Source organism: Typopeltis vanoorti, chromosome 21 (genome assembly GCF_054136105.1).
Source record: "Typopeltis vanoorti isolate ZY-2024b chromosome 21, IOZ_Tvanoo_1.0, whole genome shotgun sequence".
NCBI lineage: Eukaryota > Metazoa > Arthropoda > Arachnida > Uropygi > Thelyphonidae > Typopeltis > Typopeltis vanoorti.
The window spans coordinates 81070218-81086228 of NC_143569.1; the positions used below are offsets into that span (position 1 = coordinate 81070218).

General features: G+C 36.5%; 1 protein-coding gene across 1 annotated transcript in view; it reads left to right on the plus strand.

Moving 5' to 3' along the window:
* LOC150095039 (regulator of G protein signaling 7-like) overlaps positions 1–16011 on the plus strand; it is an 80419-nt gene that overhangs the window by 27253 nt on the left and 37155 nt on the right. The window contains exon 2 of the mRNA XM_090411179.1: positions 15199–15295. Coding sequence (XP_090267305.1) covers positions 15199–15295 — 97 coding nt within the window. The remainder of the gene's footprint in view (positions 1–15198; positions 15296–16011) is intronic.

A 16011-nucleotide genomic window follows, 5' to 3' on the forward strand; every position in this document is an offset into this window, starting at 1 on the left:
ATGAACTGAAACATTTGTGTTAATATTTCTGAATAAATAACTAATAATTAATTACCGTCATAATTTGCAACTACAAATTGGTGTCGTAATAAATCTCACATACAAGGGCCCCACAAAAGAATGCAGGTGTTTTAAATTCCTTGAAAAACTTAAGATATATTGGTAACAAATATTGTAAATAATAGATAGGAACGCAGTTTTACGAGTATTATTTCAGACCAATATCTTTAAGCGTAATACAGCGTCATCTACCGGCATTAACGGGCGTTACAACGTTAAATTCATATATATGTTACTGTAAATGCCCGAAATTTGATAAATCCTAGGTTTTACCGGTAAATCCTAGCATTTACCATAGTGAGGTGGTAAAAGTCCAAAAAATGCTTGTAAACGCTTCCATTTCGGTAAATGTCAGCATTTACCAATACTAATTGGTAAAAGCCCGAGTGTGCGAGTATAGACGGATGTGAGCGGCTACAATCTAGAATCAGTTTAGGTTACGTTCCAAAAACCTACTCTCGGACAAAATGTTAGAATAAAAATATCAGATATTGATAGAGCAAAGATGGATCCAAAATCAATAATAGCCGTTATCACAGACATTAATGACGAAAAATTTTATGAACTTGGTACTAATTTGGGTAAACTAAGAGCGTTGTACACAAGAAACCAATTTACGTTGTGCAAAGAAAATTTTTTGAGCATCGAAGAAGTCGGAAAGGAAGAAATAAGTGCACATGAAGTGGGAAAAAAATTTCTTTAGTTGGTGACAAGGATTCCAAAAATGCAACTGTTCAAAGAAGTGTACCACGAAGATGTATTTGTGCAAATCAGCCAGTTTACTTTGTAACTCCAAATGTCACAACAGTCAACCTTGCTGTAACAAATAAGTTTAATTATGATTTGATACTGTTGAAGGAAGCTGTGAATAATAAGTTACTTTTATTTCATGGATATTTTTTACAATCCATTAATTAAATATAGTAGAATAATAAAGCAGTTATGTTTAATGTTATTCTGGACATTATGTTTTGAAATTTAAATTGACAAAGGTAAATTATTATAACGTAAAATTGGCTTTTACCAGTTGGCGTTGGTAATCACATTTACCGAAATGGCTTGGTACCCAACCTAGTACCAAGTTCGTAAAATTCTTCGCCTTTAATGTCTGTGATAACGGCTATTATTGATTTTGGATCCATCTTCGCTCTATCAATATCTGATATTTTAATTTTAACATTTTGTCCGAGAGTAGGTTTTTTGGAACCTGACCTAACCAAACCTAAACTGATTCTAGATCGCAGCCGCTCACACCCGTCTATACTCGCACTGTACTCGGGCTTTTACCAATTAGTGTTGGTAAATGCTGGAATTTACCGAAATAGTTTGGTAAAAGCCCGAAATGAAAGCGTTTACAAGCATTTTTCGGACTTTTACAATCTCACTATGGTAAATGCTAGGATTTCCTGTAAAACCTAGGATTTACCAATTTTCGCGCTTTTACAATAACATATGAAAGGAAGCAAGCTGATGAATCCAAAAGAAACCCTAAGGAATTCTTTCGCTATGTGGCAAGTAAAAGGAAGAATAACCATGGAAAGATTACTTTAAAAAATGTTGATGGTAGCGAAATTACAGAAGCAAATCAAATAGTTGAGTTGCTTAGTGATCATTTTGCAAAAGTGTACCATCTTGGTTGTGATAGTGCAGTGTCGAATGTGTCATTGACTGATGAGAGTCTAGAGAGAGACGAAATAGAGGTCCTTAATATATTACAGAACCTTAATGCTAACACTTCCATTGGGTTATATGGCATACCGGCCTATGTTTTAAGGGAATGCGCAAGAGAATTAGCACCTCTTCTAACCAGGCTGTTTAATTTAAGCCTCAGTTCTGGTAAAGTACCAATAGAGTGGAAAGAGGGGAAAATAATTCCACTGCATAAGCCAAGACGGCGGTTGCAAATTATAGACCAATCAATATATCTGGAGGGGTGGTTAAGGTTTCGGAGAAATTGGTAAAAATTAGAATTCAGTACTGGGTGGACAACAATTTGATACTTTATAAGGGACAACATAGTTTTGTGAAAGGTAGGTCTTGCCTCAGTAACTTGCTTACTTTCTATAATAAAGTAACTGTGGAGTTGAATAAAGGAAATCCTTACTCAGTGATACTGCTGGACTTTGCAAAGGCATTTGACAGGATTCCACACGGAACTCTGAAGCATAAATTAGAGCAAATAGGTATGGATCCGAAGCTGATGATTTGGATTAGAGGGTGGCTGGTGGATAGATATCAAAGAGTGATTTATGGTGGAGCGGAGTCCAGTAGAAGGCAGGTGAGTAGTGGTGTACCTCAGGGCTCAGTGCTTGATCCTGTGTTGTTTAATTTGTACATCAATGATATTGGGAATGCTTTGAAAGGAAATATCCACTTGTTTGCTGATGATGCAAATTTGGAAAGAACAATAGTCAATGAAAGTGATGTAGATATCTTGCAGGATGACTTAAATAGGCTGGCGGTATGGACTAAAGTAAATGGCTGTCAGTTTAACGTGGCTAAGTGTAAGGTGATGCACTTCGGGAGGGTGAGATCACATGCTGTTTACTATATTGATGGAACTGAACTGCATGAAGTTGACGAGGCAAGGGACTTGGGAGTTATTGTGGACAAAAGGACATATTGCAAAGATTGCCAAAACATCACATCAAATTACATGGTTGTTGAAAAACACACTAAGAAGCAGGGATAAGGAAGTTATCGTTCCACTTTATAAGACATTAATAAGACCACAATTTGACTATTGTGCACAGATCTGGTCACCTGGATTTCTTGGTGATGAAGAAATGGTGGAGAGGATTCGGAGGCGAGTTATAAAAATTGTTACAGGTCTGTGGGATGTCCCTACGAGAATTGATTGAAGATCTGTGGGCTCCAAAAACTAGCTGATAGACGTAGGAGAGGAGATGTGATAGAAGCATATAAATTATGGAAGAGATTTTACAGGATTGATGCTGATGACATTTTTAAGACCAGTTCAGGAAGGGAGAGAACGAGGGGCCATTCCTTGAAATTGTTTAAGAGTGTGGTTAACAAGGGTGTTAGGACTAGATTTTTTTACTTGGAGAGTTGTGAAGGAGTGGAATGCATTGCCAGAGGTGGTTGTTAATGCTTCGTCTGTGAATGAATTTAAGGAGAAGTATGATAGGTATTGTGTAAATAATGGTTAGTGTGTCAATGTAGGGTATCCCGCAATGAGTCTTTTGACACCTTTATAATAATAATAATTATAATAATATATTGTATTGTATTGCTGTTCTTTTGTAATAACCGCTATCTAACATAATGAACCAGCTAACGAAAAATGCTGACATAAGCACGTCTTGCTCCGAATCGCAGCATTTTTGTGTTTAAATATATGCGAGCTCTGTGTGTTATTCAACATACCTCGAAACTACAATAAACTATTACCATCTGCTTTTCAGCATTTCCATAGTAACCGTAGCTCGCGTTTATATCTTGTAACTTTTGTAGTGAAGCCATCTTTGATGTGCCTACTTTATTCTTTACGTGAAATTAGTTCTTTACTATTCGACCATAAGTTCGGCATCTGGACATTCAAAAGCTTGTCGTTCGATACTTAAAAAATGTGGATATGTCTCTTCAAATGGCGAAACAACCCAGATGGGGAATGTTCACATTTTCTAACATATTCGACAAACACAGAAAACTTTTTTTTTGTCAGTTTCTGAAGGAAAAATAATAAACATTGTAATCTATAAAGATCCTAAAGGCTTCAATTTAGCATGATTAGTTATAGAAATAAGAGATATTATGGAAATATATGAAACTTAAAAGTTTCATTTAGTTTTTTTTTTCTCTCGTTTGTTTATAGAGAAGGCGAAGACCGAGGTATTCAACTAAAGTTGGTGAACCAAACAATATAACTTTGAAAAACGAAATAAATAGCAAGGAATGCAAGCAATTAAAAGAATAGCATGTAGCAGAAATGGATATGCCTGTTTTCATCACATGTGGTGTCTTTATTGTCAATTCGACCGAAATATAAACACAAGAATTGAGCTTTGATCTGCTTAGATACGTGTGCAACGAGGCATAAAAGCGTATCATCATTTCTTCACTCAGGCTAATGCTTTTTGCTCGGGAGGAAGGCTTCGTGCTTTATTAAAAAGGCATCGTTTTGCTATTAACTTCCCTTTCTTTCTTGGTGAAACTGCTGGAGAGCAGAAAGAAAACACACAGACGAAGTAATCAAATAACAGTGAATGTGATGTTAGGGCAACAGCACGACTACTACAGCTACCTAATCAAAACATTATTGTTTCGTGTTGTCAGACAGTAACGTGACTGAAATGCAATCAAAGAAATCTAGAAACAATGCTAATATCATCAAGTTCTGCTCACTGTAAACCGCACGTTTTGATGGCAGAATAAAATAATTCTGTTGGCTGAAGAAAACTAGCTTAAACAAATAAGCACTCTATTTTAGAAAAGATTTCATTGAGGTTATGGAATTTATGGATAACAAGATAGTAAAGTATACTCCCTAAATGGAATACGTAGCTTTCTGACCTTCTTTCTTGCTCATATGAGGTTTGGGTATAATTTTAGTCCTAGTTAACGTATGTAATTCAAATATCAAACTATGTCGCATGATTATTAATAAAACCGTGTTGTAGACTAAATAGTTATTCACTATGCTATTTACTGATTTCATAAAGGATAATGGTCACTCTGTCGAATTTAAATGCACCACCAGTAGACACTAATTAGACGTTTTAGTTCACATATGAATCATTTTAAGCGATAAAACTCGTGAAACGTGTTTTTTTTTTTTTTGAGTAAAATCTTGTTAGGTTTTTTTCATAAAATTTATTTATTTTCAGAATAAATATATTTAATTTTTTTTTCAGAATTACACTAAAGGTATTATATGTAGAATCTAAAAGCATTGGTTCAACCGGGGTTCCAAATATGTATAAATATTAATAATAATAATAATATTCCGAGGTGCTTACGCTTACAGACCTTTCAGATCCACAAACTTCTCAGATTGGCTTTTGTAACTGTACCTTTTTCAGGATAAGGTGGATGGTCTTATGCTTAAATAATATATAAAATTCTGAATAGTGTAATATCTCTTTAATCCATATTATTATTATTATTATTAAGAGCGACTTCCAGCGAGTCAGGGACTCATCGAGGGAAGCCAAAAAATACTACACGCAGCAGCTATCACATTTATTCTTGAATTCATTCACGCTGCTTGCACTCACAACATCCAATGGCAATCCATTCCAATCACGCACCACCCTCTGAGAGAAAAATTTAGCCCTCACCCTCTTTTTAGCGGCATTCATTATAAGTTTCCAAGGATGCCCTCTTGTTCTTTCTTCACCCTCCATAAATTGAAAAATTCCATCAATTGAAATCTTGTATGACCCTTTCAGAAGTTCGTAAGACTCAATCATATCACCCCTCTTTCTCCTGTTTGCTAGTGTCTGCAAATTCTCAATTTGTCTTCATAATCAATATTCCACAAACTGTTGATATCATTTTAACACTCTACTTTGTACTCTCTCCACTATATCAGAATCACAAAACGAAACCAGGAGACCAGACCTGTGCAGAATAGTGAAGTGTTATCAAGGCCTTGTAAAGAGGAAAAATGGCATCTTTATCTTTACATGTGAATGTTCGTTTCAGCACTGCAATTATCTTTTGAGTTGTATTTGCAATCTTTGTTAAATGGCCTCTGAACTTCAACTTCTTATCTATCAACACCCCATGATCCCTAGTCTTATCAGTTTTTTCTTGCATAATCCCACCAATATAAAATGACATTGGATACCTAATCATGCCGAAATGAATGACCTTACATTTACTGAGATTGAACTGACATCCATTTTCTCACGCCCACAATTCCAGCCTGTTCAAATTATTCTGCAAGTACTGCATATCAGCAGCATTTCTGATTACCCTATCTATCTTTACATCACCAACAAATAGCTGTATGTCGCTCGTCAATTTCTTCCAAATATCATTAATGTTTATATTGAATAACACTGGACCAAGTACTGATCGTTCTGGTACACCACTGGTTACCTTAAATATTGCAGATCCACATTCCCCATATACCACTTTTTGATATCTGTCAGTCAGCCATCCTCTTATCCATGCTAATATTCTATAATCCAAACCCATATTCTCCAATCTATGCAACCGTCTACCATGCTGTATTCTGTCAAAAGCCTTAGCAAAATCCAAAAGTATCATGGTGTATCCATTCCCCTTGTCTAATTCAATGGTAACATTATTATAGAATATAAGTTGCTAAAACATGACCTTCCCTTAGTAAACCCATGTTGTTCATTGCAAAGTAGACATTCACTGTCAACCCATTTCTGAATGCGGGCCCTGACCATTTTTTCCAAAATCTTCACCACCACTACGCCTGAGATACTAATTGTTCGATAGTTGGACACATCGGTCTTTGCACCACCATTGTGCAATGGAATTACCATACATTCCCTTCCATTCCTGCGGAATCGTCCCTGTTCTAGGACTCATATTAAACACCCTGGTCAAAGGAATGGAAGTCAGCTGAATACAATTTTAGCACACGTGCTGATCTTCCATCAGTCCATATTGCTGAATTATTATTCAATTTGTGAACAGCTCTAATACCTCGGCCTCACACACCTGCGTTTCTTCATCTAGTGAAGAGGTAACAGTGAGCTCTCTGTTGCGTAAATCCGGTTGGTAGCTTTTAACAAAATAGGCACTCATTAACTGAACAACCTCTTCTGCATCTGCAAGCCTCACGCCATCTGTATTTAGAAGAGTTATTCTTTCATATTCGTTCTTTCTTTTACATGCAGTATGTCGATAGAATTCTTGTGGGTTGTTTTTAGCACGCAGAGCCAGTGTCTCTTCATACTCAAACTTTGTTTTCTGTACAAACACTTGTGACTATTCTAGCCTTCTGCTTATAACTTTCATAAAGTACATCATTCTTATGCACATGGTATTTCTTCCACATTATCCTTTTCTTACGAATCTCTTGCTTTATACGATTACACACCCATTTGACTCCTACCCTATTTATTCTTCGTATTGTTTAAATGCTTCCCACGCAGTGTCGATATTTTTCCCATCCAGTAACCAATCGCATTCCATTGAACTCAGTATACTCCTCAGTCGGTCATAATTTCTTGCTTTTTACTTCACCATGTAAACTTTTCTGAATGGAACATTCATAAACTTAGTCACTTCCCAAGTGAGTACTGCATGATTACTGACACTATAATCAAATCTAACACTCTCTGACCTCGTGGAGTTCCTTCTGTCACATGCTGCTTGAAGAAATTGTCCCTTAATAGCTCAATAAATGCATTTTCATTCTTCTCCTGAGATTCTACAGCTATCCAATAAATACCTCGATAATTAGTCTCCGATTAATTACTCTTTTCGCGCTCATCTTTTCTATTTGGCGACATTTCTCCATCACTAGCAACCGATCCACCAGGTCTGTAACAACACTCCACTATGTAGTTGATCTTGTTGGATTCCACCTCACACCAGATGGCTTCAAACTTATTGCCATGTGAAATACTGTTAGTAGAAGTATTGCTATCATAGATCTCGACTCAAACTAAATTCATGTCATCCGATATTATTATCGGCACTCCCCCTCCTCTCCTATCTACTCTGTCCTTCCTAAAAATGCTGTACCCATGACACTCGATACCAGTTAGTAGGTCTGATTCTGATAGCCAGGTATCACTAATGCCTACAATCTTAGGTCCTAACATATTGACTAAGGCAACAAACTTTACCCCTTTGTTTCTGATACTCCTAGCATTCGTGTGCAGACATAATAATCTACCTGCATGTTCTTTTGCCTACTCTTGTTTGCAGTCTGCCTGACACAGTTGGACATCTTGCAGATCTCTATTCTTCTCTGATGCCTTATACATGTATACATCTTTGCACACGTTTGATGGGTCCGAACTGGACGAACACAAAGTCGAAATCGTTCTCTCCTCGTCAATATTTCCATGACAAAGCCCATTCGTGTCATTAACACAGTTATGTACCATTGTGGTGAGAATGTGAGTTTACATTTATATTTCCACCATTCCTCCCGTTATAATTTAGTTTCTCTGAATCTCTGTGTTAGGTTGCATACCAGTTATTATTTTTTCTAGACTCCTGATACCAAACGCATTTAGGTGTGGGCCGTCTCTCTTATACAAATCCAGTCTTCCCTCGAAAACTCACATCCATCCCTTCTATACAGTCTACGCATTGAACTGTTTGCCATCATAGCCTTTCTTTTAATTCATTATTATCATAGCGAGGTAAAATACTGACGATTTTCACTCTCGTAACTTCAACAACTATTTCATGTCTTCTCTCATACTGAACTTATCGCTAGTTAAGTCGTTAGTACCTACTACAACCACGATTTCGTTTACTTTTTCTTTTCTGTTTTAACATTTAAGTATTATTAAGTTTCCTCCGTAATACAATTGAAAGAATTATGGGACATTGTTCCCTTCTACTGGAACTGACTTGAGTTCAATTTTCGAAGCGACAAAAGGAATATTTATATGGCCTTTTGTCACTTGAAGGTGCGTTAGCCGATCTCATGCTGGGGTTGCACGTATTTTTTTTTCACATAACCTTGTAATTGAAAGATAAAAAAACACTATTAGCAGACAGATGATGCTGTATATGAATGGGGGTAGTGTGAACATGGAGATTTGAGCAAGAGGACGGCAGACAGTTGCTGCCATCTTGTGATCCTAAACCCTAATTTGTATTGTTTTCTACAACAGTGTATATGTTAAGGTCGAACTGCACTAATGATGGCTTAATTCGGGAACCGTCTGAAAAATCGAATAGATAGCGGTCTTTCTTCTAGACAGTGTGTAACAGTAAATTAATAACCATTTACAAAGCTCTGCATTCCCTTATACTTCTTATGTATAAATTCAATCCTTTTAGAATATGCTTCCTATTGGAGAGCAACTGTCACTCAGCTTCAAATAAAAACTGCTTTCGAATAAATTTCGCATCCCATTAATCTCCGAAATCTATGAAATTGTGCACATTGAAAAATAAAATGGACACATTTCAGAATTAATAGAGTAAGAAATATTATTCAATGTCATATAAAGATTCGATAGAGATCTCTGTAGCATATTGTGACAGCGTTTCTGGTTCCATAATACCAATACCGACGGTTCCCGAATTTATACTGTTGTAGAAAACAATACAAGTTAGGGTTTAGGATCACGAGATGGCAGCAACTGTCTGCCGTCCTCTTGCCCAATGCCTAAAATAATCGATAGCTATGAGTTCGCCTTTGGTGAATGTAGGAAGCCAGTGTCACCCTTAGGGTGGTATTGGCTGCCTACTGATTTCTAAAAAGTTAGAGATATAAGAGCTTTACCTACTCCCTAACCCTTTTGATTGGAAAGAGACCTGGGATAGAATTCCTCGCCCACATAGTATGCGAAGAACCTTTACAATAGCTTTTTAACCGAAAGTGAGTTAGCCGGTCTCATATAACTGAGGCGAAGGGATTTTTTCTTCTCGTGAAACTCGAGTTTTTCCACAATACAAGCAAAACATCTAGAAGAAAGTACAAGCGATTAATGGACTATGAGGTCAGTGTATTGCCTTAATTGCTTCGGCCGTCACTCCAAAATCATAACAGCAACAATAACAATAGCCTACTTCCTTTGAAAATTAAAAAGGCGTTAGAGTAATTTTTTATATATCCAGTGTTGTTTTTGTGGAAAATAATGCAAAAACATGAAGAATCTTCTGGCGTAAATATACCATTCTCATAGTTACAAAAAGCGATCAACATCAACTTCTACGTTTTTGATATGGAAGCCTTTTTTTGAGAGGTATTATTATTGTTATTATTACCTTACGGCATCTCCATGGCGTCCAGAGACTCATCGGGGGAGACCCAAATCAACCATCATACACACAAATCCTATCATACCTCTCTTTCAATCCATTCACTGTCAGGGCACTCACAACCAATTCTGGCAATCGATTCCACTTACTCATCACTCTCCACGCTAAAACTCTGGTCCGCACACTCTTACTAACCACAATGTTACACAACTGCCACGGATAGCCCCTAGTTCTCTGATCTGTCATATATTGAAAATTTTCACTTGCATCAATTTTATAAAACCCCTTTAATATCTTGAAAGTTTCTATCATGTCCCCCTCTTCTCCGCCTGTTTCTATCATGTCCCCCTCTTCTCCACAAACCTTCAACGTATCCTCGTAGGGAGTATTCAACAGACCTGTTACCATCTTGGTGAGGCGTCTCTGAATCCATTCGACCTTCTGCTGGTCCCCAAGAAACTCAGGTCATCAAATATGTGCGCAGTGGTCAAAATGTCGCCGAATCATAGCCTTATAAAGAAGGATAATAACTTCCTTATCTTTACTTGTGTTTACTTAGTATTTTTCAACATCCAACTAATTCTTTAAACTCTTTTATCAACTTTTGCAGTATGTCCTTTGAATTTTAACTCTTTGTTATTCCCATGTCCTGCACTCATATGATACCTACCCATATGATACATCGTATGCAATATTTTCAACCATACGTTGAAAAGGTTGCCTTCTTAAATCTTTCCCTATATCATTGATATACAAATTAAAGAGTAGTGGCCCAAATACAGAACTCTGAGGTAGTCCACTAGTCAATATTATTCTCTTAGACTCCACTCCACCATAAACTACTCTCTGGTGTTTGTCCGTCAGCCCCCCCCCCGCCGCCTTCCATGCAACTAGCCTCATATCCATTTCCATTTGCTCCAGCTTTTGCAATAGTTTTCCATGTGGTATTCTGTGAAACGCCTTGGCAAAGTCGAGCAGTATCTTACTGTGGCATTACCTTTACCCAATTCTGCTGTCACTATATTACAAAATGTGATTAAGTTACTTAGACAGGACCTCCCCTTTAGAAAGTCATGCTGCCCCACTATACAGTATCGCATCCCTGTCCACCCACTGTCATATTTTACCTTTCACCAACTTTTCCAAAACATTAACAACCACTCCTGAGGTATTAATTGGTCTGTAGTTTGCTACCTCAGTCTTGGAGCCACCTTTATGCAATGGTACTATCTTACCCTCTTTTCACTCTCTTGGAACCCTGCCAGACTGAGACTCTGATTGAACAACTTCGTCAGAGGCAATGCCAATTCTCTTGCACATTCATGTAGTTCAGCTGCTGCCATGCCATCCAGTCCCACTTCTATGTTCCCATTCATATTTTTAATATGCTGAACGCCTCCTGTTCATCTACCTCAATGTTGATATGCATCTCTGTAACATCAGCAACTATAAAATCGCATGGATGATACCCCTTTGCAAACCAATCACTCAGCAACTCAACTATTTCTTTTGATTCAGTCACCTTTCTGCCATGAACATTGTTTAACACGTTCATTGCCAATCACGTGATATCGCGTGATGCGAGTTCTCACCGAGCGGCCGATTACGCGTTATCGTGTGGAAGTCGTTAACTAAATAAAAAAATAAAAAAAAGTTGACCACCACACAAAATTCCAATTTTCAGTTTGGCAATGAAAGTGTAGTGTTAAAATCATTCTAACATAGTCATTTTTCCTCTTACTCGATACATATAACGTATCTCTTCGTAGTGCTAATCAATGGTTTACTGTTTCTCTTCTGGTTTATAGGACTGAGTGTCTCGTGTAATTGAAGTTCAAGGAATATATTTCCAAGGTGATAAGAAAAGTGGAGTGAAACATTATATTACAGAGTTACTTTTCCTTTTTGTAAAGAATTGACCTGGACTGCTATGCGCAGTCCAGGTCAAAATGGGCAGAAATAACTATGATGATAAATGGTAAGGAATGATTATAATCTATTAAAGAACTATGCATTGCAATTTTTGGGAAATAGAGGATTTAGCTTAGTTCGATTAGAATTGGAGCCTCGGTAACTCAGTCAGTATAGACGAAGCCCTTTGGTCAGAAAGACCTGAGTTCGATTCCCGTCCGTGACGTGAAGAACCTGGTCTCTTTCCACTAAAGGTAAGTTAGCGGGTCTCATACGGATGTAGGGTTTTTTTTTCATCAGAAACTCGGGTTTTTCGTTCCCCAGAACAGGCAAACCGGCCCCGTGAACACACACGGATTACAGTCAGGAATACGTCCCAGTCATATGCCTGCCCCGAACCCGGATAAAATTGGAGGGTGGGGAAAGCAATGGTGAACCACCCTGTAAATATTTCACGAGGAATACTTTGTGGGCAATGCCTGCAAAGTCACCTACGGCCGGAAACGACTGAAAGGGAAAACCAGTCGATTAGAATTATGACCGAAGAAATTATAGTTAGGAAACCGGTTTATTGTGTTTAATTGCGTGTATTCTTCGGCTGATTAACCTGTTTTTAAGGATAATAACCTTACCAATTCCACATTAAGCTGGCTAAATCATCTTCACTTGAAAGAAATCCTTTATAAAGGTTCTTCATATCGTGAACAGGGGATGGACCCTTTTTTTCTAGTGGAATTTTTTTTATTCTTTTAATTTTTATCATGATTCAGAAAAAATACATATAAGTTCATTTCTTGTTATTGAACTGAAAATCCACGAAATGATGCAAAACCGTCAAATAGTTGCTCTCCTTCACATAAATATTACACTTGCAGTTGAGGCTCCTCAAATAATTGAAATAGCAACTTCCGTTTGGTTCGAAAAATCCGGTTTCGAATCCGATTCTGGAACGTAAGGAATCGTTATACGAATTTTTCAAGTAAAGATGAGATAGCTGGTCTCATTCCTCTGACGCTGGATTTTCCCTTTACAAAACAGACAACCAGCCGGAGAAACAAATATAGTTACCAGACAGAATAAAAACTCAGTTTATAGATTTATAATTTGGAGTGATCCTAAACAACAGACTGTAATAGTTAAAAGAGTCATTGCAATATATGTAAAACAGTGGCGGCTTGTACATAAGCACTGCGACACCCACAAGGAAAAAATGAAAAAATTTAATTTTGTTTGTGTTTATAAATAATAACAATGCTTACGACATTATATAAATGAAATACAACATGTTAAAGGTTACAGCTTTTGTTTCGACATTGATTAAATAGTTAATAATTGGAATTGTTCAATTAACGCTTTAGATTACGAAACAAATGGTCTGCGATCTAACGCAGTGTCGGAATTATCACGTTCGGTCAGTTTCGGCTAGACTCGTCGATATTCGTTTGCACTTGTCACTGCACGTAACAAGTGAATCCGACACTGCTCGTTGAGCAGTGTCGCTACAGATAAATCGTATGCTTGCGCGCGTTATTTTTGTGAGATACGAAACTTTTATTATTGGTGTGTGTGTTCGTGGTGAGGGTGAAATATTTTTGGTAAATCTTATTTTATTCTGTTAAAATAACATAATTATTTATTTATTATAGATAAGGATTTTATTTTCAAATAATATTTTTAATAAAGCAAATTTTTTAATATGTAAATTTACTTATTAATAAATTGGTTACTGATTAGGAAAAATGAATTACTTTTCTTATTTTGTATGTGCAGTACTCCCACTTAAAATTTTCACCGGCCACTCCTGATGTAAAACCGTGCAATTAGTCTTGTACAGTCAGATCATCTCAGATTAACAGCTTTATTGATTTATGGTGGAGTTGTTTATTTATTCTAACTTTAGCAGAATATTATCATAGCTTTGCGCTCTGTGACAATTTCTATCGGATTCAATTTATTTATTACTTTGATTTTACATGGAAATCAAATAACTAAATCGAATCCAAAGGAAATTGTTAAATACCGCTAATCAATTCGATGGTGATCTTACAGATCTCTTATCGGCACTGATGTTCGTATAATCAAAAGATAAATAAATAAATATATAATAATTCTAATAATTCTGTAGTATTCTTAGTGATCTCCGAAAATGTATACCTTTCTTTTTTCCTCCGTTATGAATGAACCATTCAAACAAAAATGCTATCGATAACTACTATTTGTAGATGCAGCACAAAAACAACACGATAGCCAACTTTCACACTCACGTTTAAAGATTTTGGCGTGTTGCCAAAATAGTAGCTTCCCAATATTCAACAGAATCTGTCTGTGGTTAATTTTGCTTCCTAACGAGATAAACCATTAGGGGTAGATCAAGATGACAAATAGCTATGCCACATAAAATTATCAGAAAAAGCTTTTTTCTTTCTTTCTTTTCTTTCTTACCCAGAAGGGCTATATTCACCTCGCCATTGCCGGAAGCTGATATGCGAAAAAATAAAAAATAAAAAATAAATTAAAAAAAACACGAAAACTCCTTGGCTCGATCGATGTGACCTCTACTGGGGAAAGTAACATTGTTATACCATAAACACATGTTTTTGACAGAAAACGTTAAAGCTGAGGACAAACGGTGCGATACTTAACAATAGAGAAAGAGTGTGTGTGCGTGCTGGCGAGCTCAAAGCATTTAAAAAAAAAACATTTTTATAGTTTACAGAGAAAAAAATAACTATTTTCTACTCTAGAAATAGTTTCTGAAATATCGATTATAATATTATTCAAAAATGCAAGAAAAGCAATCTCGCACAGTCTTTAGATGATCTCCAGTAATATTAGACCTTAGTTCTGGTGACCTTTTGCAAAGTATGCTAATCCAGAATTTGCAGAAATTCTTGAGATTTGCAGCCTGCGCATTTTTTCCTACCTACTCTTTAAGTTGAGTCTTTTCTCCAGTAGCGCCCACGTTTGATGTTGCCTAGCAACCCCATCGCTCTCACAATATGCTTCACCTCTGCTTAGTATCCAAATATTTACTGTAGCGCTTAGGGAAATAACCTTTTTCATCAATGAGAGAAGTGACTGATTTACTTCTCGTGTGAGCATCCATCTATACGTATACTATTATAGCTGTAATTGGACCGAAATAAGAGCAGTAATATTCAGTTAACAGTTTCATTAAAACTGTAATGATGTAGTTTTATTGGCTTCCACTTCGCTTCGTGAAACATTAATCTTAACTATCGCGGTGATTTCGTTGGAAGGTTTACATTTTGACATTTAAATACTCTTTTAATGTACGATTTTTTTTTTTTTTTTTTTTTGGACTAGATGGAGAAATTAATTCGTGAGATGCAGAATCCAGAGACAGGAATACCCGTAAGAAGTCAAAAGCTCTTTCTCACCTCAATACCGTGTGCCTTTGTAGGTAAGAAAACCTTCTACTTCATTTGAGTACAGATAGATGCGTTATTTCTAAAAACGAATTTATTTATTATAATATTCATTTTCAATAAAATAGTAAGCATCGCTCTCACTGCCATCTAGTGGACATCGGAGTAAATACTAGAAAGTTACTTGGAAGATACTACACAGATACTAGAAAGTTACTAGAAAGATTATGTGCAATTTTTCTTTTTTTTTCCCAGTAGCTAAAAACATTATCAATTATTAGAATTTACAAGCCAGGTTTATACAAACAAACTCATCATATGAGTTTGTGTAACTGATGATTAATGTGCTACGTTATATAATTATATAGCGCATCCGTAGCACAGTTGGAAGAACGATGGCACAAAAGAGTTCTTTGAACTGGAAAAAGACCTGAGTTCGATTGTTGTCGTTACGAGAGGAAGATCTACATGAACTTTTTCAACTAAAAGTGCGATAGCCAAAGTCATACGGGGAAGCAGTGGTCCTACCCCAGAAACTTGGGTTTTTCATCCAACATACACGAAAATCGGCAAGAAAACACGCTGTTTCGTTGTGTTGGATATAGATAAAGAATTAAATATTGGAAGGTCGGTATATGGAGTGCCATGCCCTCGTACGATGAGTCCTTGGAGGTGTCACGTATTAATCGTAATTTAATATATTGAGATATATTATACGTAAAATTTTCTGGCATACTAAGATGGAATATAA